Source organism: Salvelinus sp. IW2-2015, linkage group LG20, assembly GCF_002910315.2.
Source record: "Salvelinus sp. IW2-2015 linkage group LG20, ASM291031v2, whole genome shotgun sequence".
In the NCBI taxonomy this organism is placed as follows: Eukaryota; Metazoa; Chordata; class Actinopteri; order Salmoniformes; family Salmonidae; genus Salvelinus; species Salvelinus sp. IW2-2015.
Window position 1 is genome coordinate 34,726,124 of NC_036860.1, and position 23,184 is coordinate 34,749,307.

The following is a 23,184-nucleotide window of genomic DNA, read 5'->3' on the forward strand; positions in this document are numbered from 1 at the left end:
TTCTTTTGGAGAGATTGGAAACCCTAATTGGTCTACACAGACAAGTTCTTGCCTGGTTTAGATCTTATCTGTCYGGAAAGATATCAGTTCATCTCTGTGGATGGTTTGTTCTCTGACAAATTAATTGTACGTTTCGGTGTTCCTCAAGGTTCRATTTTAGGACCACTATTATTTTTACTATATAGTTTACCTCTTGATGATGTCATTCGGAAACATAATGTTAACTTTCACTGCTATGTGGACGACACACAGCTGTACATTTCGATGAAACATAGTGAAACCCCAAGATTACCCACCCTGGAAACCTGTGTTTCAGACATAAGGAAGTGGATGGTGGCAAATGTTTTACTTTTTAACTCGGACAAAACAGAGATGCTAGTTCTAGGTCCCAAGAAACAAAGAGATCTTCTGTTGGATCTGACAATTAATCTTGATGGTTGTACATTCGTCTCAAATAAAACTGTGAAGGWCCTCAGCGTTACTCTGGACCCTGATCTCTCTTTTGACGAACATATCAAGAATACTTCAAGAACAGCTTTTTTCCATCTTCGTAACATTGCAYAAATCAGAAACTGTTTGTCCAAAAATGATGCAGAAAAACTAATCCATGCTTTTGTCACTTCTAGATTAGACGACTGCAATGCTCTACTTTCAGTGAAGAGGTGACAGTGAAGAGGTGACTCTGGGATGCTGGCCTTCTAGGCAGAGTTCTCTGTCCAGTGTCTGTGTTCTTTACCCATCTTAATTTTTTCTTTGTATTGGCCAGTCTAAGATATGGCTTTTTTTTGCAACTCTGCTAGAAGGCAGCATCCCAGAGTCACCTCTTCACTGTTGACGTAGATGCTGGTGTTTTGCGGGTACTATTCAATGAAGATGCCAGTTGAGACTTGTGAGGCTTCTGTTTCTCAAACTAGCACTAATGTACTTGTCCTCTTGCACAGTCTCTTTCTATTCTGGTTAGGACAGTTTGCGCTGTTTCTGTGAAGGGAGTATGTACATAGCGTTGTTCGAGATCTTAAGTTTCTTGCAATTTCTCACATGGAATAGTTTTCATTTCTCAGAACAAGAATAGACTGACGAGTTTAAAAGAAAAGGTCTTTGTTTCTAACCAGTTTGAGCCTGTAATCAAACCCACAAATGCTGATGCTCCAGATGCTCAACTAGTCTAAAGAAGGCCAGTTTTATTTTCTATTTTATCAGAACAAAAGTTTTCAGCTGTGCTAACATAATTGCAAAGGGTTTTTCTATTACAATTAGCCTTTTAAAATTATAAACTTGGATTAGCTAACACAACGTGCCATTGGAACACAGGAGTGATGGTTGCTGATAATGGGCCTCTGTACGCCTATGTAGYAATTCCATWAAAAATCTGCCATTTCCAGCTACAATAGTTATTTACAACATTAACAATGTCTACACTGTATTTCTGATCAATTTGGTGTTATTTTAAATGGACAAAAAATGTGCTTAACTTTCAAAAACAAGGACATTTCTAAGTGACCCCAAACTTTTGAACGGTAGTGTATGTTTTAGGAATATAAATGAACTTTCAACATTCATTTCTACTTATTTTGATAAAAARTGCTGAATGTGTCAAAACGTGATGTGATTTATTTATTTTGATGATCTACCAGAAATCATGAAAACAGCGTTGACTTGCCTAGGCACATATATTTACCAATTACAAACAATATTGTAGTTACTCCACAATACTAACCTAATTGACAGAGTGAAAAAAAGGAAGCCTGTACAGAATAAACATTTTCCAAAAACATGCATCCTGTTTGCAACAAGGCACTAAAGTAATACTGCAAAAAATGTGGCAAAGCAATTAACTTTTTGCCCTGAATACAAAGTGTTATGTTTGGCGCAAATCCAATACAACACATTACTGAACACCACTCTCCATATTTTCAAGCATAGTGGTGGCTGCATCATGTTATGGGTATGCTTGTAATCATTAAGGACTGGGGAGTTTTTCAGGATAAAAAAGAATTGGAATGGAGCTAAGAACAGGCAAAATCCTAGAGGAAGACCTGGTTCAGTCTGCTTTTCACCAGACACTGGGAGATGAATTTACCTTTCACTCGGAGAATAACCTAAAACACAAGGCCAAATCTACACTGGAGTTGCTTACCAAGAAGACAGTGAATGTTCCTGAGAGGCAGAGTTACAGTTTTGACTTAAATCTACTTGAAAATATATGGCAAGACCTGAAAATGGTGGTTTAGCAATGATCAACAACCAATTTGACAGAGCTTGAAGAATTTTGAAAAGAGTAATGCTGCACAATCCAGGTGTGGAAAGCTCTGAGGCTTAAMTCGTCCGCATGCTTCCCAGCTGAAACAGTTCGGTAGAGTTTGTGCATACTGTACAGTATATTATGARATTTTGTGATGTTCTTGATCGTTTTGGACTTTGGTAAGTTTMTTTTGTCTGTTCGGGCACATTACATTTTTTCTGGAGGCAAGCCGAAGTTCGGAGCCAAAGTCTGCGCCCCTTTGTCGATGATTGGTCAACAGTAGGGATTCTTCAATAAAGTCTTTGTTGTCAATCAATGAGGGACGGCTGACTCGTTTTCATGCACATTTTTTAATTGAAATATACTGCACCAAACATCTTAGATGTAAAATTGCATGACTAAGAGCTCTTTGGAAAAAAGTAAAACATAATGACAGATTTCTTGAGTTAGCTTAGATTAATTCTGACTATTTTGAGGAAGTGTATACTGGCTATGGTGTCTCAAAATGGACAAACAGTACTATTGGCACTTTTTTCTTGTTTTTCAAGCGAAGGTCTTTTAAGGGTGTGTGTGAGCACACTCATTCCATTTGGCTAGCTGAGTTCGGCTAGGCACCAGCCAAACTGTAGCATACTGACGCCTTTACCCAGAAAGACTCACAGCCGTAATTGCTGCCAAAGGTGCTTCTAGAAAGTATTGTTGACTCAAGTCTATGAATAACTTATGTAAATGAGTAATCTGTATTTCATTTTCAATAAATTTGGTAACATTTCTAAAAACACGTTTTCGRTTTGTCGTCATGGGGTATTGTGTGTAGATGGAAGAGAGAAGAAAAAGGAATTTAATAKATTTTGAATTCAGGTTGTAACACAACAAAATGTGGAATAAGTCAAAGGGTATGAATACTTTCTGAAGGCACTGTATCTTATTGCTGTTTGAGCAAGTTAGCTAGCATGTTCTAAATGTAATGGTAGCATTAGCTCCCTGCTAATGCACAGTTGTTTCCATGATAGAATCAACAGACATCAACATCATTGAGCTATGCACATCTCATCCTTTGATTATTGTTGCAGGTACTTGCACATATTGTATGTTGTCATGTTTTTGTCATTGTTATAATTGTTGATTTAACCCCAGTCAGATATTGACATGCAAGTGAATAAACTACAGATCAACTGGGACATTGGCTGGCCTTTTCTTTATTACGCAACGCAAGAGAACGTAAAGATCACATCTGTTACATAAGCTAGCTAGTCAGCTAACAGGCACAATGTGGCTGACAGTAGTTACTAAGCTAGCATAAAAACAAGTGCATAAAATGCTGTACAATGACGAAAAAAAATATGACAAAAACATTGACAACTTCATAAGGAAACAAATAGTGTACTCAGTTTTTGCATTCYTGCACAGTGAGGGATAAAATAGTTYAATAATGTTAGAAAAACTGAGATTCTCAGCACAGCCACATGTGGTGAGTTGAATTTAGGAGTTCTTCTTTTATGATATCATGGTGGTCCACAAACACATTTTTAAAGTGCAATCCATTAAACGTTATCCATACCATGCTGAAACAATCCACCTTTAGGATTATTCATGTCAACAACCATTTCGACAGTAACATATGTTGCCACCAATAACTATTTTGCCTTATCCACTATAACCTTCAATCTGGCATTTCTGCTTTCCACAACCCGAGTCGTGTTGATAACCTTACCAATGAAAGCTATGAAGTTAACCGTATTCACTATCAAAGTGTCCTTTGACACAGCACATTCATGATCGCAAAATTTCTGAACAGGTCTCAAAACCATGCTAGGACCAACAGATGCACCAGCCCTGACAGTAGATCCACTTAGTACAAGAGCAACCATGGAAGCTCCATCAGTCCGCACTGTAGTTCCACCAATCTGTTTTACAGCCTCTGCATATAATACATCATGACTGATTCTATATCTCTTAGTTTCTCTCTGCACCTGGCATCCACCAAATGTTTTCCCCCACAATTACAATACTTAACCTTCACATTGCTCCCACATTCACCAGAATCATGTTCCCCTCCACACATGGCACATGTTTTCTTTCCTTTACACTGATCAGCTACATGTCCCATTATTTGACATTCAAAACACCATAATGGGGAGGGGACACATTTTTCTGACATTGAAACTAAGGAATCCTATCTGTACTTTTCCAAGCAAAACTTTCTCAAACCTCAGCAGCACTGATAGCTTTCACTTCTTTGACCCTRWTTTCTACTGATCAACCTTTTGGCCTCAATCACTCTGCCTCCCTTCACATTTTTAAAAATATAATCTATGGATAAAGATATTGGGTCGCCAGTGATGACTCCCCTTGACCTAGCATAACCACCAGGGTCGTGGCTTTTAATCTTATTCCCATTAAGCTTTTCCATTTGCAGAATCTTCCCTTGCTGATCCTGTCTACCAGCAATCTACATTTTCCAATGAACCAGGCTAGTTTGACTTCACCTATCTCTTTCTCTACAGCATRGGTTKGTCGGGATAGGGTGTAAATGAGGCACTGTGGTCTCATCAAACACCATCACCCCTTTCCACTCTGACACATTATTACTCTTTCTTCCTACCTTGGCCCTCTTTCTGCTTTCTTTACTAGACTCAACTGCTTTCAGRATCATGATCTCTCTTCTTCCTATGTCTTTCCACTACTAATGAACTTGGGCATTAGGCCAAAGATTATGGATATACCGACAAGATACTTGTCTCTTCGCCCTAACAATGGGAGRCGTTGTCCACAAAGCGGCATGGCAGGCTGTCTAGCACCCGCCTATCCTTGCTTTGGATTGGTGGAGACATCTCATTATTTTAATACGTTTTTTTGAATATTCAATTAGTGTTGTTGACATCAACGGCCTGTATTCAATGGAGAGAGACACTATGCTACTAGCCTCATGCCATGAATATGCATAGCCATCTCGAGACAACAAGTTTTTTCTCAAAGTTGCAGTGATATCACATGTCCTACTTACACTCGTAGCAACCTAAGCATTACAAAACTTTGATTCAATCAAATAAACCTCACGTAGAAAATAAACCATTTACTGTTTTGTTGAACAAATMCGACACTCATTGACGTCCATACAAAAACTGCTTGCTTGGTGGGCGGAAAAACGGTAAAAACACGCCACCTGCTGGAGGGAGACAGATTTTCCACCGAGTTGTGCCTCTCTCTACGTCTTCCTCTCTAGTTAGGCTAATAAACACTGCTAGCTCATGCTAGCTGTGAAGTCATCAGTCACTCTTAAAGGGAAAGGCTTTCTTACAGGTGAATAAAACAGAAATTAATATATACTGAACAAAAATAAAAACGCAACAATTTCAACAATTTTAATGAGTTACAGTTCGTATAAGGAAATTAGTCAATTGAAATAAATTCATTAGGCCCTAATCTATGTATTTCACAAGACGCGGCAGGGGCGCAGCCATTGGTGGGCCTGGGTGAGCATAGGCCCACCCACTGGGGAGTCAGGCCCATCCAATCAGAATGAGTTTTTCCCCACAAAATGGATTTATTACAGACTCAGTTTAATCAGTTGTCTGGGTGGCTGGTCTCAGACGGTCCCGCAGGTGAAGAAGCAGTTCCTGAGCTGGCGTGGTTACACAGATCTGCAGTTGTGAGGCCGGTTGCATTTTAGAGTGGCCTTTTATTGTCCCCAGCACAAGGTGCACCTGTGTAATGATCATGCTGTTTAATCAGTTGTTTAAACAGGTGGATGGGTTATRTTGGCAAAGGAGAAATTCTCACTAACAGGGATGTAAACAAATTTGTGCACAAAATTGGAGAGAAATAAGCTTTTTGTGCGTATGAAACATTTCTGGGATTTTTTCTTTCAGCTCATMAAACACTTTACATGTTGCATTCATTATAGAACTGTTGTTGAAAATGTAATTAATGTTGTTGTGCTGTAACTAATGACAACAAACTATAATTTAATGGGTTCAATTAAGGAAAAAAAATTCTGATTGGGGTGACAAAATCCTACAGTACTTATCAAAAATCTATAGGATCCWATCGGATAACTTTTAGGATTCTGATGGCGGTGATACAAAATCCTGTTGGATTGCGAGAATCATATAGGGTCCAATAGGATTACTTTTGATTCCCAATAGGAAAACAGTTGTCCAATAGAATTCTGATACAGGTTACACAAAAGCCTATATTTTTTTATTTTTAACCTTTATTTGACTAGGCAAGTCAGTGAAGAAAAACATATKTTTTTTATTTGAACCTTTATTTAACTATTCAAGTCAGTTAATTAAGAACAAATTCTTTTTCACAATGACGGCCTACCAGGGAACAATGGGTTAACTGCCTTGTTCAGCGGCTGAACGACATATTTTTACTTTGTCAGCTCGGGGATTCTATCTAGCAACCTTTAAAGGTTACTGGCCCAACCCTCTAACCACTAGGCTACCTGCCGCCCCATCATTTACAATGATGACCTACACCGGGCAAACCCGGACAATGCTGGGCCAATTGTGCGCCGACCTATAGGACTTCGAGAACCCTGTCGGATCCAGTATGATTACTTATTTATTTCCAACAGGAAAAAACTTATCCTATTGGAAAAAAATCACTAATAATCATATAGGAATTTTGTAGAGGGAATACACCCAAATGTTGCATATTGCGTCTTTCTTAGCTTGTGTTGTCAGAGGGTGAGAGTAATAAGTGGACTATTAKTTTATGCATATGCCACGCGATATGAAACAGCTGTTTTGATAGTTTGGCGCCGACGTTGTTAATTCATTTAGTAATGCCGATGTTTCATAACTGTGTATATAGTCATGTCTCTTTAAATTCACCTCCAAAAATTCGTCGCGCCATGATCACATCAGGCAGTTGTCCAATCAAACGAAAGATGCAGCTCTTTCGTGACAAGGAAGTATCTTTCCATTGGATATGTGTGCAATTACGTYGTTGTTTATTTAAACAGGGAGTTGCAGATTGGTTACCCGAATACCTATAGTTTGATGACATTTTACGCCTTATCAAGTGGCTTGGTATAGTGGACAACTGCGTCAGGTATGTAACTCTACAGTATGATTACAATACATATATTTTTTAATGTATGTACCTAACATTTACAAATCAGCGATAAAGTTGTGCGTTTASATGCGTTGTGGGACATTACATTGGGATATGCCATGGGCGCATATGCATGATGTAGAATGGGGATTAATGGCAGTTAAGTCATTTTGTTTTTGTTTTTGGTAGATATAACGTTAGCTACAATGTGTGAGCACATATTACACGAATGTCAKTTATCTGAAACATGTTCACGTATTATGAGGTGATATGTTTTGAATTGACTGTCTATCTATAAAGTAATGCACACAATGCAATTCGCTTTTTTTTTGTTTGAGGCCAAATATGGTAGTGTGCTAAATGGGTACATGGGGCCTTTATTGATACACTTGTAAAAGTATGTAGACTAATTAATTAACACTWATGCATTCTATTGGATTGAGATGTCAAACCTACTTGGGAATGTATTTGTAATTTGTAGTAGGTTTCCTAGATCCTACATAGCCCAAGGTGTACTCTTAAGGAGCCTACTGTTACTCCTTAAAGGTCCAAGGACCTTTTGTTATTTTCAGTGGTAGACTGGCTCTGGCAGCCAACACAGCCTAATACTCCATCAAAATGTGAATCGATTCTCAATTGCAATACATTTTTAGGGACATAAAGCCCTTCACTTTCATACCACATCAAAATACTTTCACAAATGAAAAATATACACTTACTGTACACTGTTTTAGTCYGCTGTGTTAACTAACCTCCAGACYAGCTTCAATTCCATACAACTCTCCTTCCGTGGCCTCCAACTGCTCTTAAATGCAAGTAAAACTAAATGCATGCTCTTCAACCGATCGCTGCCCACACCTGCCCGCCCGCCTAGCATCACTATTCTGGACGGTCCTGACTTAGAATATGCGGACAACTACAAATACCTAGGTGTCTGGTTAGAGGTAAATCTCCTTCCAGACTCATATTAAGCATCTCCAATCCAAAATTAAATCTAGAATCAGCTTCCTATTTCGCAACAAAGCATCCTTCACTCATGTGCCGACATACCCTCGTAAAACTGACTATCCTACCGATCCTTGACTTCGGTGATGTCATTTACAAAATAGCCTCCAACACTCTACTCAGCAAATTGGATGCAGTCTTCGCAGTGCCATTCATTTCTTCACCAAAGCCCCATATACTACCCACCACTGCGACCTGTATGCTCTCGTTGGCTGGCCCTCGCTTCATATTTGTCGCCAAAACCACTGGCTCCAGGTCATCTTCAAGTCTTTGCTAGGTAAAGCCCCGCCTTATCTCAGCTCACTTGTCACCAAGCAGCACCCACCCGTAGCACGCGCTCCAGCAGGTATATTCACTGGTCACCCCAAAGCCAATTCCTCCTTTGGCCCCCTTCCAGTTTCTGCTGCCAAAATGACTGGAACGAATTGCAAAAATCACTGAAGCTGGAGACTCATATCTCCCTCACTAACTTTAAGCATCAGCTATCAGAGCAGCTTACAAATCATTGCACCTGTACATAGCCCATCTTTAAATAGCCCATCCAACTACCTCATCCCCATATTATTTATAGATTTTTTTTTGCTCCTTTGCACCCCAGTATCTCTACTTGCACATTTATCTTCTGCACATCTATCACTCCAGTGTTTATTTGCTAAATTGTAATTATTTCGCCACTACGGCCTATTTATTGCCCTACCTCCCTAATCTTACCTCATTTGCACACACTGTATATATATATTTCTTTCTATTGTGTTATTGACTGTACATTTGTTTATTCCACATGTAACTCTGTGTTGTTGCTTGTGTTGCACTGCTTTGCTTTATCTTGGCCAGGTCGCAGTTGTAAATGAGAACTTGTTACTGGCCTACCTGGTTAAATAAAGGTGAAATAAATTTAAAAAATGACTAGCTTGTACCCAAATAAGATTTCCCATTCCTGGAAAACCTTTGGTAGTTCCGGGACACTGAAATGATTGCCTAGTGAAAGACTACAGTAGTTTACCCCAAGGTATTCTCAAATGTCACTGCTTTAAAAAGCACTATCAGTAGCATCCCCCAAATACACCTACAGTACTAGGCCTGCCTCCCATTTATCATACTGTTATTTACTGTACGTTATCTGAGTTCTAGTAACACATAGGGCTGGGCGATATGGCCAAAATATCATATCGTATATATGGTATTTTTCACATTTTTGACGTATTTGACGGTATTTTGTGTTTTTGATTAATAAAAGTTCAACATTTTCTTTATGAGTAGTGCGTGACCCTAGGGTGGCAACACATATATTCTAAATTATAACTTTCTCCATTCGGATTGTTTTATACWTGGGGTGGCAGGTAGCCTYGTGGTTAACCCACTGCAACCGAAAGGTTGCTGGATCGAATCCCCGAGCTGACAAGGTAAAAATCTGTCGTTCTGCCCCTGAACAAGGCAGTTAACCCACTGTTCCCCGGTAGGCCGTCATTGTAAATAAGAATTTGTTCTTAACTGACTTGCCTAGTTAAATGAAGGTAAAATAAAATACTGTTCAATTCAACTTCAACCTGCCTTTCCTGCACTCATTTGAGATKATTTCCACACTGCCACGTTATGGGCAAAAATACTAGGCCTTATTTTTAACCAAATGTTACAATTTAGATCAAACCACTTGGGTGAACTTTTGGAATCATGGAAATAGAATGTTTATTATAATTTATTATCATTATTGTTGTTTGACATGACAACGAATGAAAATTCCATGGACGAGTTATTGTGACAGGGTAGGAACCAAAGTGATGTTCTGTGTAAATCTTTATTCATATAGCCAACATATTCATGCTTCGCCTATTCCTCTTTGATTTAGAAGATACTGTTGCACAAACAACATGCTGATTTAGGCCTCCACCAGCTAGCTACGTTTGCTCTGACTCAGTACTTTTATTAGCTAGCCAGCTAACTAGCGATTAGTATTAGTGGTTAAGACGATTTACCTTAACTTGCTAAGAAAATACAAACTAGCTGTTTGCAGATGTAATATTGTAGTTATAGAACGCTAGTGGATATATATTAAGATCAAATTGGAAACATTGTTGTCATCAACATTGTTGCATGTGCTGCATTGACCATGCAGACTGAACGAAAGTGTCTCGTGGTCAAGCAACAACAAATGRMCTCCTTGAGTGACGGGGTGGGACTAGGTCTGTGTGGAAAGCGGGTTGGAGAGAGAGAGAGCGGAGAGGGATGAGTCAAGAAGCGGCGTAAACTATAAAAATGGACGTTACACACGGTGTATCACATTTAACAAACCAAACATTCAAATACCGTTATAGAAGGTAAAGTAAAAACCCAAACCGGTCCGTGCATCAATACCGGTGTGTATATAGTAAAATACAGTATACCGCCCAGCCTTAGTAAACCACTACTGTATATGTATGATGAAAATATGATTGATATAGCCTATAGATCTAACATTGACTAGTTGACTACCCACCCTGTCTATAAGCCATGTCCAGTTTACATGTGATGTGTCACTCTCAAGAAGTCAATTCTACCCACAAATCATTTATGACATTGTCTGCTACATATGCGAATTTGTCACTTCTCAAAACCCGAGCCTTCTCTGTGTCTGAGCCTTCTCTGTGTCTGAGCCTTCTCTGTGGTTTTGAGAAGTGAGAAATTATTTGTCACTTGTGATTTGTGGGTAGGATAGGCTACTTGAGAGGAGGAGTCTAGAAGGCTATGCTCAAAGCCATTACTTATCAACTTGGCAGATTCAGACATGGATCTTGTGCTGAATGTCGCCGACCACTATGTCCTCACCCCCTACGTGTACCCGTCGTCGTGGCCTGAAGACGGGGCGGTGCGCCAGATCATCAGCCTGTTGGTAGTCACCAACCTGGGAGCCGCAGTCCTCTACCTGGGCCTGGGGTGGCTGAACTACCACTTCATCTTTGACCACAACCTCATGAAACATCCACAGTTTCTAAAGGTATGTCCTTCTTTATAATACTCAATACTTGTAGCCTGGTCCCAGATCTTGTTAAACGTCACAACACCTGTAGGACTTGGCAAGAGAAGACAAAAAGATCTGGGACCAGGCCGTAATATAGTTGTATGCAGTTGAACTGCGACAAACTATATATTTTCAATAGCATCCAGGAAGGTTTATTGACARACTGTAAGGTTAGGCTACCACTTGAGTTGGCATTTGCTTCTTACTTCTTACTACTTACTGGTTACCATTCTTGTGTTTTCTCAATGATGGCACCGACGGAGAAGGGCAACATCTTCCGAGTTCCAACCCGACTTTGCTATTTAGTGACTTTAAAAAAAATCTTTACTTTTTGTACAGAAAGTTCATACAATTATCACATATGACTGGCAAGCACTTCTAGACATCAGATCGACAGTTACTAACCTCGCTTTCGACTTCAAATCTGAAATTAAATTCCGACTCAGCTGTTCCCTTGTTCATACCGGACCCTATTCCTTTGTTTCATGGGTTACCAAAACGCCTCAGGTGTATACGCGGTAGAAAAGCCGACATCCTGTTGAGATTGAGACGAAAATAAGATTGACCAGCACTCCCCTCCGTTCTATTGTCCAGTCACTCGAGAATAAGATGGATGAGCTTCGTTCAAGAGTCTCCTATCAGAGAGACTTGAAAAGCTGCAATATTATATGCCTTGCAGAGACATGGCAGGATGACTATGTACGTAGAACTCAGTGGTTTCTCCATACAGTGGCACAATCAGACGAAGGTAGCCTTGGGCAAGTCCAAAGGGGGAGGGGGTGTGTCTCTTCACAAACAACTGGTGTGTTACTTCCAATGTGAAGCAAATTTCAAGCTTTTGCTTACCTTATATAAATTACATCATGGTGAGTTGGAAACCCTTTTATGTACCAAGAGCTCTAATCCGTAATTATCACGGCTGTCTARATCCCTCCACAAACCAACGCCACTTTGGCACTCAACAAACTGTATGTGGCCATAAACAAACAAGAAACCGGTTACCTAGATAGTCTCCACCCACCAGAAACAGTTTAACTATTGCGGGGAGACTTAAAACCTAATTTCTACAAACACGTCTCCGGGGGCGCTAAAACTCTAGACAAATGTTATTCTACCCACAGAAACAAATACAAGGACCTCCCTTGTCCTCGTTTCGAAAAATCTGACCATTACTCTATTCTCCTGCTTCCCGTTTACAAACAAAAGCTTAAACAGGAAGTACCGGTGGCACACTCAATACAGAAGTGGTCCGATGAAGAAGACGCAAGGTTACAGGACTGTTTTGCTAGTACAGACTGGGATACGTTCCGGGATTCATCCGATGGCATTGAGGAGTTTACCACATCAGTCACGGGCTTCCTCAATAAGTGCATAGACGAAATTGTCCCCACAGTGACAATACAAATGTATTCAAAAACCATGGATTCCGGGCTCGGCAAAAGGCTAGAGCTACCGCTTACAAGGAACGGGACACGGACATGGACGCTGTCGTGTAGAGTATGCCACYAGGCTAAACTYAAAAACCTAACCTCTATCAAATAAAATMATGGCGGAGCRGCGAAAGGACTTCTGTGCAAGGATGTTTATTTACATAGTGATTCCGGAAGATAAACAGTAACTGCCACCAAAAGTATACATTATGGGGACAGCTAAACAGTGCTGCTCAATCAAAACGCCCCCCCCCCCTCCCCCCTTTAACTGAAAGAGAGGCTCCTTTTTGTAGGGGAAGCCCTCCCATCAGAACATACCAAACTCATAATTAATTAGCCATTACCAACATCAAAGCTACATTTTCCACTCAGCTAAACTATCATGAATTAAATTAATTGAAACTTTGCAATCGGTTTATCATAATACTATATAGCACAATATAACACATTTACAGAATCCCATCACTACTAACATGGTGTCTTCCAATACGCCCATTCACTGAATGTGCCATTCGGAACAGGCACTACAAAGCCAGCCCAATTGCCATAGCTCGGGTCCTTATTTCAGCATACCCGGAAGCTATAGAGACAGAGAGAGAGGAACAGAAACAAACAAACAGCGCACTCATCCATATCATTGACAAGTACAATAAATGTCACTTCAATCAAATCAAAGTGTATTTGTCACGTGCGCCGAATACAACAGGTGTAGACCTTACAGTGAAATGCTTACTTACATTCTAACAATAGTGCAAAAAAGGTATTAGGTGAACAATAGGTAAGTAAAGAAATAAAACAACAGTAAAAAGACAGTGAAAATAAACAGTAGCGAGGCTACTCATTACAGACACCGGTTAGTCAGGCTGATTGGGGTAGTATGTACATGTAGATATGGTTAAAGTGACTATGCATATATGATGAACGGAGAGTAGCAGTAGCGTAAAAGAGGGGTTGGCGGGTGGCGGGACACAATGCAGATAGCCCCGGTTAGCCAATGTGCGGGAGCACTGTTAGGTCGGCCCAATTGAGGAAGTATGCACATGAATGTATAGTTAAAGTGACTATGCATATATGATAAACAGAGAGTAGCAGCAGTGTAAAAGAGGGGTTGGGGGGCGGGCACACAATGTATATAGTCCCGGGTAGCCATTTGATTACCTGTTCAGGAGTTTTATGGCTTGGGGGTAAAAACTGTTGAGAAGCCTTTTTGTCCTAGACTTGGCACTCCGGTACCGCTTGCCATGRGGTAGTAGAGAGAACAGTCTATGGCTGGGGTCTTTGACAATTTTTAGAGCCTTCCTCTGACACCGTCTGGTGTAGAGGTCCTGGATGGCAGCCAGCTTAGCCCCAGTGATATACTGGGCCGTACGCACTACCCTCTGTAGTGCCTTGCATTCGGAGGCCGAGTAATTTCCGTACCAGGCAGTGATGCAACCAGTCAGGATGCTCTCGATGTTGCAGCTGTAGAACCTTTTGAGGATCTCAGGACCCATGCCAAATCTTTTTAGTTTCCTGAGGGGGAAAAGGCTTTGTCGTGCCCTCTTCACGACTGTCTTGGTGTGTTTGGACCATTCTAGTTTGTTGTTGATGTGGACACCAAGGAACTTGAAGCTCTCAACCTGCTCCACTACAGCCCCGTTGATGAGAATGGGGGCGTGCTCGGTCCTCCTTTTCCTGTAGTCCACAATCATCTCCTTAGTCTTGGTTACGTTGAGGGATAGGTTGTTATTTTGGCAGGTCTCTGACCTCCTCCCTATAAGCTGTCTCGTCGGTGATCAGGCCTACCACTGTTGTGTCGTCTGCAAACTTAATGATGGTGTTGGAGTTGTGCCTGGCCATGCAGTCGTGGGTGAACAGGGAGTAGAGGAGGGGACTGAGCACTCACCCCTGGGGAGCTCCAGTGTTGAGGATCAGCGTGGCAGATGTGTTGCTACTTACCCTACTTACATGAAAGCTTGTCTGCGTATTCCTTATACCATACTGTTACTGACAGGAGGTAAGAATAATGTGTGTAATGTATGAACTGAGATCGCTAAGTTAACTTGTGTCGACCCACATTGCTAACGTAGCTGAAAACGGAGCAGGGAAAGTGAGTTTGGGTGTGTTAGTTTACCAAATGCTGCCCGCGGCCAGTGATGGACTTCTCCGTCACAGACGCATACAAGAAATGCAAAAGGACAATATAGGAGGAATCCTGTTACGACAAGCGTCAGAGCCGGTGTATGTCGCAGGGCTTGCAGACATTTAACAGATTTTTAAAAACACCAGACGCGATAAGGACACGCAGGTGTAAATATCAAGACAAACTCAATGAAGAGATGGCAAGTGGGTATATGCTCCTAAAAACCAATGAGGAGATGGGAGAGGCAGGACTTGCAGCGCATCGAGCAGTGTGGGTGCAATGATTGAATAACATTTTGAATAACATGTATGCGTARATTTATTTTGCAACGCTCGCGAATGCGATGTGTCCGGTCTGGTCAGCATGTGAGGTGTATCTGTTTTTTAAATCTGATTCTACTGATTGCATCAGTTACCTGATGTGGAATAGAGTTCCATGTAGTCATGGCTGTATGTAGTACTGTGCGCCTCCCATAGTCTGTTCTGGACTTGGGGATTGTGAAGAGACCTCTGGTGGCATGTCTTGTGGGGTATGCATGGGTGTCTGAGCTGAGTTTTAAACAGACAGCTCGGTGCATTCAGCTTGTCAACACTTCTTACAAAAACAAGTAGTGATGAAGTCAATCTCTCCTCCACTTTSAGCCATGAGAGATTGACATGCATATCATTAKTGTTAGCTCCCCGTATACTTTTAAGGGTGTTGCCCTGTTCTGAGCCAATTGTAAATTTKTTAAGTCCCTCTTTGTGGCACCTGACCACACGACTGAACAGTAGTCCAGGTGCTACAAAATTAGGGTCTGTAGGACCTGCATTGTTGATAGTGTTATTAAGAAGGCAGAGCAGCACTTTATTATGGACAGACTTCTCCRCATCTTAGCTACTGTTGTATCAACATGTTTTGACCATGACAGTTTACAATCTAGGGTTATTCCAAGCAGTTTAGTCACCTCAACTTGCTCAATTTCCACATTATTCATTACAAGATTTAGTTGAGGTTTAGTGAATGATTTGTCCCAAATACAATGCTTTTAGTCCCAGACACCCTAGACCCACTCCAATTTGCATACCGTCCCAACAGATCCACCGATGATGCAATTTTAATTGCACTTCACACTGCCCTCACCCACCAGGACAAGAGGGGAAATATGAATGCTGTTCATAGACTACATCTGGGTCGTTCTACCTCAAACACAAGAAAGAGGATTTCGATATCCACCATCTAAGATTGTTCTGAAATCATTTATGTTGTTCAACAGATACCGTTAGCATTCCTGCAACATTTAGTTTGTTGATTTATAATTTGATCTWTGAGAAATTAAGATAATTGATGCACCCAAATTGGCAAAAACATTTTTTTTATAGTACCTAACATCTGACTTTTTTTTTTTTCTAACAATGAGTAAGATGAATCCAAAGAGCCATCCACGGAGCCTCTCCCTCTCCCAAAAGCCATCCACGGAGCCTCTCCCTCTCCCAAAAGCCATCCACGGAGCCTCTCCCTCAACGTCAGTAAGACGAAGTAGGTGATCGTAGACCACGAAAGAGTGGAGAGCAAACCCCATCCACATTGACGGGGCTGTGGTGGAGCGAGTCGAAAGCCAAGAGCGTGCAAAGCTGTCATCAAGGCAAAGGGTGGCTACTTTGAAAAATCTCAAATATAAAATATTTTTTACACTTTTTTTGGTTACTACATGATTCAATATGTGTTATTTCATAGTTTTGATGTTTTCACTATTATTCTACAATGTAGAAAATAGTAAAAATAAAGAAAAAACCTGGAATGAGTAGATGTGTCCAAACTTTTGACTGGTACGTCTTTCAAAGATAATTTGTATAAATCCAAATAACTTTGCAGATCTTCATTGTAAAGGGTTTAAACACTGTTTCCCATGCTTGTTCAATGAACCATAAACATTTAATGAACATGCACCTGTGGAACGGTCGTTAAGACACTAACAGCTTACAGACGGTAGTAAATTAAGGTCACAGTTATGAAAACTTAGGACACTACAGAGGCCTTTACTGACTCTGAAAAACACCAAAAGAAAGATGCCCAGGGTCCCTGCTCATCTGCGTGAACGTGCCTTAAGAATGCTGCAAGGAGGCATGAGGACTGCAGATGTGGCCAGGGCCATAAATTGCAATGTCCGTACTGTGGAGACGCCTAAAGACAGCGCTACAGGGAGACGGACGGACAGCTGATCGTCCTCTCACGTGGCAGACCACGTGTAACAACACCTGCACAGGATCGGTAAATCGAACATCACACCTGCGGGACGAGGTACAGAATGGCAACACAAACTGCAGAGTTACACAGGAACACCAATCCATCAGTGCTCAGACTGTCCACAATAGGCTGAGAGAGGCTGGACTGTGGGTTGTAGGCCTGTTGTAGGCAGGTCCTCACCAGACAATCACCGGCAACAACGTCGCCTTTGGCACAAACCCACCGTCCTGGACCGAGACAAGACTGGCAAAAAGTGCTCTTCCTGACAAGTTGCGGTTTTGTCTCCCCAGGGGTGATGGTCGGATTCCGCGTTTATCGTTGAAGGAATGAGCTTTACACTGAGGCCTGTACTCTGGGGCGGGATCTGATTTGGAGGTGGAGGTCCGTCTATGGTCTGGGGTGTGGTGTCACAGCATCATCGGACTGAGCTTGTTGTCATTGCAGTCAGGCAATCTCACGCTGTGCATTACAGGAAGACATCCTCCTCCCTGTGGTGCCCTTCCTGCAGGCTCATCCAGACATGACGCCTCCAGCATGACAATGCCACCAGCTATACGCTGCTCGTTCTGTGCGTGATTTCTGCAAGACAGGAAATGCCAGTGTTCTGCATGGCCAGCGAAGAGCCCGGATCTCAATCCCATTGAGTACGTTGGGACACTGTTGGATCGGAGGGTGAGGGCTAGGGCCATCCCCCCCCCCCCAGAAATGTCCGGGAACTTCAGGTGTCTTGGTGGAAGAGCGGGTAACATCTCACAGCAAGAAAGCTGGCAAATCTGGTGTAGTCATGAGGAGGAGATGCACTGCAGTACTTAATGCAGCTGGTGCGCGACCCAGATTTTGACTGTTACTTTTGATTTTGACCCCCCTTTGGTTCAGGGACAATTATTCCATTTTTTTAGTCACATGTCTGTGGAACTTGTTCAGTTTGTCTCAGTTGTTGAATCTTGTTATGTTCATACAAATATTTACACACATGTTAAGTTTGCTGAAAATAAACGCAGTTGACAGTGAGAGACGTTTCTTTTTTTGCTGAGTTTATATACTAACACGACACTACCATTCAAAAGTTTGCGGTCACTTAGAAATGTCCTTGTTTTGAAGAAAAGGCACAAAAAAAATGTCGATTTTAAAAATACATACAATTTATCAGAAATACAGTGTAGACATTGTTAATGTTGTAAATGACTATTGTGCTGGAACGGTAGATTTTTTAAATGGAATATCTACATAGGTGTACAGATGGCATTATCAGCAACCATCACTCCTGTGTTCCAATGGCTACGTTGTGTTAGTTAATCCAAGTTTATAATTTTAAAAGGCTAATTGATAATTAGAAAACCCTTTGGCAATTATGTTAGCACCGCTGAAATCTGTTCTGATTAAAGAAGCAATAAAACTGGCCTTCTTTAGACTATTTGAGAATCTGGAACATCAGCATTTGTGGGTTTGATTTACAGGCTCAAACTGGCTAGAAACAAAGAGCTTTCTTCTGAAACTCGTCAGTCTATTCTTGTTCTGAGAAATGGCTATTCCATGTGAGAAATTGCCAAGAAACTGAAGATCTCGTACAACGCTGTGTACTACTCCCTTCACAGAACAGCGCAAACTGGCTCTAACCAGAATAGAAAGAGGAGTGGGAGGCCCCAGTGCACAACTGAGCAAGAGGACAAATACATTAGAGTCTCTAGTTTGAGGAACAGACACCTCACAAGTTCTCAACTGGCCGCTTCATTAAATAGTACCCGCAAAACATCGGTCTTAACGTCAACAGTGAAGAGTCAACTCCGGGATGCTGGCCTTCTAGGCAGAGTTACAAATAAAAAGCCATATCTCATACTGGCCAATAATAAATGATTAAGATGGGCAAAATAACACACACTGGACAGAGGAACTCTCTCTTATTTATATATAAATGTGTTTTATTTACTTATTTATTGGAATTGATCCCTGATCTCAGATCATTTTTGGTCCTCAGAACCAGGTGCGGCGGGAGATCAAATACGCCATGACCTCGCTACCCATAATCAGTATACCCACTGTGGCGTTATTTTTCCTTGAGGTCAGAGGATACAGCAAGCTCTATGACCACGTCGAAGAGTCTCCCATGGGTAAGACAATGCTGCGTTCACCGACGCTGGGACTGTAATGTAATGTTTATACTGTTCATTTTGTTACGCAACTTTGTCTAACAGGATTGTCATTATGATGCTAATGGTGGTTTGTTTTTTCAGGCTGGCCCTTTGTGCTTCTCAGCATGATTTCCTTCTTGTTATTCACGGACGGGTGCATCTATTGGATTCATCGGTTTCTTCACCACAAGAGTATTTACAAGGTGAGCATTACAAAGCCTTGTTACCAAAGGGGAAGTGTGCTACTGGGTAGGTTCCTTCACTGTCAATTGAAAGTGGATTGTTGCTCTAGATGTGATTTTGGTGATCTACAGTTACAGATCAGTCCACAGTGACAGACAAATATTAAGTCATATCATTCTGCTCATTTGTCTTATTGAGATTAAGGCAGTTGACATTGTTTTAATGTTGATTAACAAATGTGCAGTTTTTCCCCTCCATTTTTTTGGCATACATGTATTTGCTAAGAACTTGTGTATGTAATGTACGGAGCTTGAACAAAGCCAGTGCTATGTCTTCAGTACCAATGTGTGTTATCGTCTGCTGGTCCTATCCTCAATCACTGGCACACTTGAAAGTGATCAAACTAGGCCATATGTTTTATATGCTATCTGTTCCTCAGCAAATATGTTCTACATACAGTTCCTTTTGAATGTGGTTCACATGAATTGATCATCTCTGTGGCATGTTCCCTCCCCTCAGCACTTCCACAAGCCGCACCATGTGTGGAAGATCCCCACCCCGTTTGCCAGCCACGCCTTCCACCCGCTGGATGGCTTCCTGCAGGGTCTGCCCTACCACATCTACCCCTTCCTCTTCCCTCTGCACAAGGTGCTCTACCTGGCCCTCTACATCTTCGTCAATATCTGGACTGTGTCTATCCATGACGGCGACTACCGCGTGCCCGGACCACTGCAGGAAGTGGTCAACGGGGCGGCCCACCACACSGACCACCACCTCTTCTTCGACGTCAACTATGGCCAGTACTTCACCCTGTGGGACCGCATTGGCGGGTCRTACCGCAACCCCTCAGTACTCGAAGGGAAGGGCCCCCTCGACTGCATTCGTAGACTGACTGCCGAGGGGAAGATGAGCGCTAATGGGGCTAATGCCAATGGGCACGCTAACGGAAGCGGTACAAAGAGTAAGGAGGAGTAGTTGGTACATGTGGTGTAGTGTCATGGTGAATGAGTTCTTAGTTGATAAAGCTAAGCTAGGTGTCATTGATAAGGAATAGCTCACATACTGCTTCACACATTGGTTGTTTTCATTCATTATCCCATTATAAATAATCAATCTACAGTTGCTTATCTTTAACTGTCCCTTTATTAATTTTTCTCATTGTTTCAGTGCTAGGGAAAGGTAGGCGGCAAGAATGTCTTGACATTTCACTGAAAAGCACTGATATACTGAATATGTGGGTGATAAAATTGTTTGGAACTTAATTTCAGTTTCTGCATTTGCCACACAAATACTTAATGAGAATTTTATTTTTCATTGGGATGACTAGCAGGGAAGATGAAATCACCAAGCTATTCTCATAGTCATAGGCTATAGAAACCTAGCAGGCCTCTCACCATTTCCTGGATTGTCATCATTGACTTGAGAAATAATTGCTTATTTTAATGAAGTTCATTGAGTGCATGCTGATTGATTGTGCCTGTTTGGAGGTGTAATGTGTTGTATGGATTTTTTTGGTATGTCTGAGGGGAGGTGACAATGAAATAGGATGTCTAGTGCTGATTAATGCAAGAAAATGAAAAWGCATGATGTTCCTACAACCCCTATGTACTATAAGATATTACGGTTGGCGTGGTTAATGGCAGGAACTGGGATTCTACACACCATGACTTGTCAGATTTGGTCATGCTCATATCCAGTAGTTAACCCTCTGGGACTTTTCTCCAACAGGATAAAAGTAAATAGTCTATGACGAATGGAAGTGTGTGTACCTGAATGTTTTGCATTTTAAAGCAGATATTTCCCGGGGAATAAAATAAATGTCAAAAAATTTAAAAAACGTGGCTGTCCATTTGGAAGTTGAACAAAGTGAATCCTATTGTATGTGGACAGATGTCCATGTACACTAACCTTATCCCATCGGCTACTTACTGTATGTGCTGCAGCCATTTTTTTTATTTATTGCATAACCATGTATGATAGAAGTTGGCGACAACACTCACAGATGGAATGAGGCAATGTGTACAGTAATGCACATAATCTAGTTGTAAATAATTGATGTCTGTAAATGGAAGGGAGAAGTTTTCATGGATATTTTACAATTTAGTCATTTAGCAGATGCTCTTTTCCAGAGCAACTCAAGTTGAGTGCCTTGCTCAAGGGCACAGACATTTTTTTTCTTCACCTAGTCTGCTCAGGGATTTGAACCAGTGACCTTTTGGTTACTGGCCCAATACTCCTAAGCATTAGGCTACCTGCCACCATGGATACCTGTGAAAATATATTGGTTGTTTTCAATATAACASTAGTGTGACTTTGTTCTATCCTATTTTCTCAATAAACATGGAAACTAATATGAAAACGTCTCTGTCCTTTTATTTAAAGTGTGCAGGTGGCAGAAAACGAGTAGTTCTATCAGTGTCTGACAAAGGCCACCTTTAAACTCTGAATCGCCAGTGACGTAAGCAGAGTTTGAATTTGGAACTTGAAATCTTATCAAAGTGCTGTGGAATCTTCCATTTGAAATTGCTAATCTTCGCATAAAATGACATGCCCAAATCTAACTGCCTGTAGCTCAGGCCCTGAAGCAAGGATATGCATATTCTTGGTACCATTTGAAAGGAAACACTGAGGTTTGTGGAAATGTGAAAGAAATGTAGGAGATTATAACACAATAGATCTGGTAAAAGATAATACAGAGAGCTCCCAGAACAACTGTTCTTTTGTATTATTCCAGCCCAGGTGCAATTTAGATTTRGGCCACTAGATGGCAGCAGTGTATGTGCAACGTTTTAGATTGATCCAATGAACCATTGCATTTCTGTTCAAAATGCTGTATCAAGACTGCCCAAATGTGCCTAATTTGTTAATTAATAACTTTTCAAGTTCAAAATTGTGCACTCTCAAACAATAGCATGGTATTCTTTCACTGTAATAGCTACTGTAAATTGTAAAGTGCAGTTAGATATATCTGATATTGCCAGAAAGCTTAACTTCTTGTTAATCTATGTCCTGGGAAATGAACTTGTTACTTACAACCTCATGCTAATCGCATTAGCCTACGTTAGCTCAACCGTCCCGCAGGGGACCCATCGATACTTAGCAATACTGATGGAATATTCCCAAGACATGTTTGCTTGCATGACTCGGCACTCTTGAGGTGTTATTTCAGACAAAGTACAGCAGAGGGAGCTATTGCATTACCCAAAGTATGTAGATGACAAGGTTATTTTCAGTGTCTTATCTTTTCAARTTATGAATAAAAACATCAGTTGAACACACAGCACAACAACACTTCATTGTGTTTTCATTAGGATCCCTTTCTGTAAAATCAATTGGTACAACAAAGACTCAAAACATGTAGCCCACAAATTCCTAAATMAATAGCCTGTATGGACAATAACCTCAATAATAAGCTCTGTACAGATGGAATATAACTGGAAACCTCTTGAGCTGAGATGCGAGGAGACAAACACAATTGGCTGTATTTKCATGAACATAATTCAATGACTGTAAATGAATGGGCAAAGCCATCGATCACGTGACACCCTTCATTCCTATGTGAAGACTCAAAAGCAAATTGAAGCCAAATTAAGTCGTTTAAGATGGCGTCTCATGAAGATGATGGGCACGTTCCTCTGCCCAGGTGTTGCTGACGCCTGCCAGATCTTGCAACTCCTGGATAAGTATTTTAAGTATCAGCTAAAATCTGTCAGTCAATGACACAAACGTTGACGTGGCGCACAACCATTGGTTGATGCATGCAACATCTGAGCAAGAGGAGCTCA

At 41.2% G+C, this 23,184-nt stretch overlaps 1 protein-coding gene and 1 non-coding gene across 3 annotated transcripts; both read left to right on the forward strand.

Annotated features, from left to right (window-relative positions):
* Positions 1–7,217: 7,217 nt before the first annotated feature.
* Positions 7,218–21,758, forward strand: sc5d (sterol-C5-desaturase). Of its 2 annotated transcripts, none has more exons than XM_024011749.2 (5): positions 7,218–7,306; positions 11,068–11,285; positions 19,045–19,195; positions 19,319–19,419; positions 19,919–21,758. In XM_024011749.2, the coding sequence occupies exons 2-5, from the start codon at positions 11,076–11,078 to the stop codon at positions 20,372–20,374; spliced, it is 918 nt and encodes a 305-aa protein (XP_023867517.1). In that variant the 5' UTR covers positions 7,218–7,306; positions 11,068–11,075; the 3' UTR covers positions 20,375–21,758. The 2 variants fall into 2 exon arrangements, with proteins under 2 accessions (XP_023867517.1, XP_023867518.1); XM_024011750.1 differs by having other exon boundaries at positions 19,063–19,195.
* Positions 19,651–19,789, forward strand: LOC111982195 (small nucleolar RNA SNORA57). Its single transcript, XR_002879706.1, has one exon. It is a non-coding gene; the product is annotated as a small nucleolar RNA SNORA57 (small nucleolar RNA).
* Positions 21,759–23,184: the final 1,426 nt, after the last annotated feature.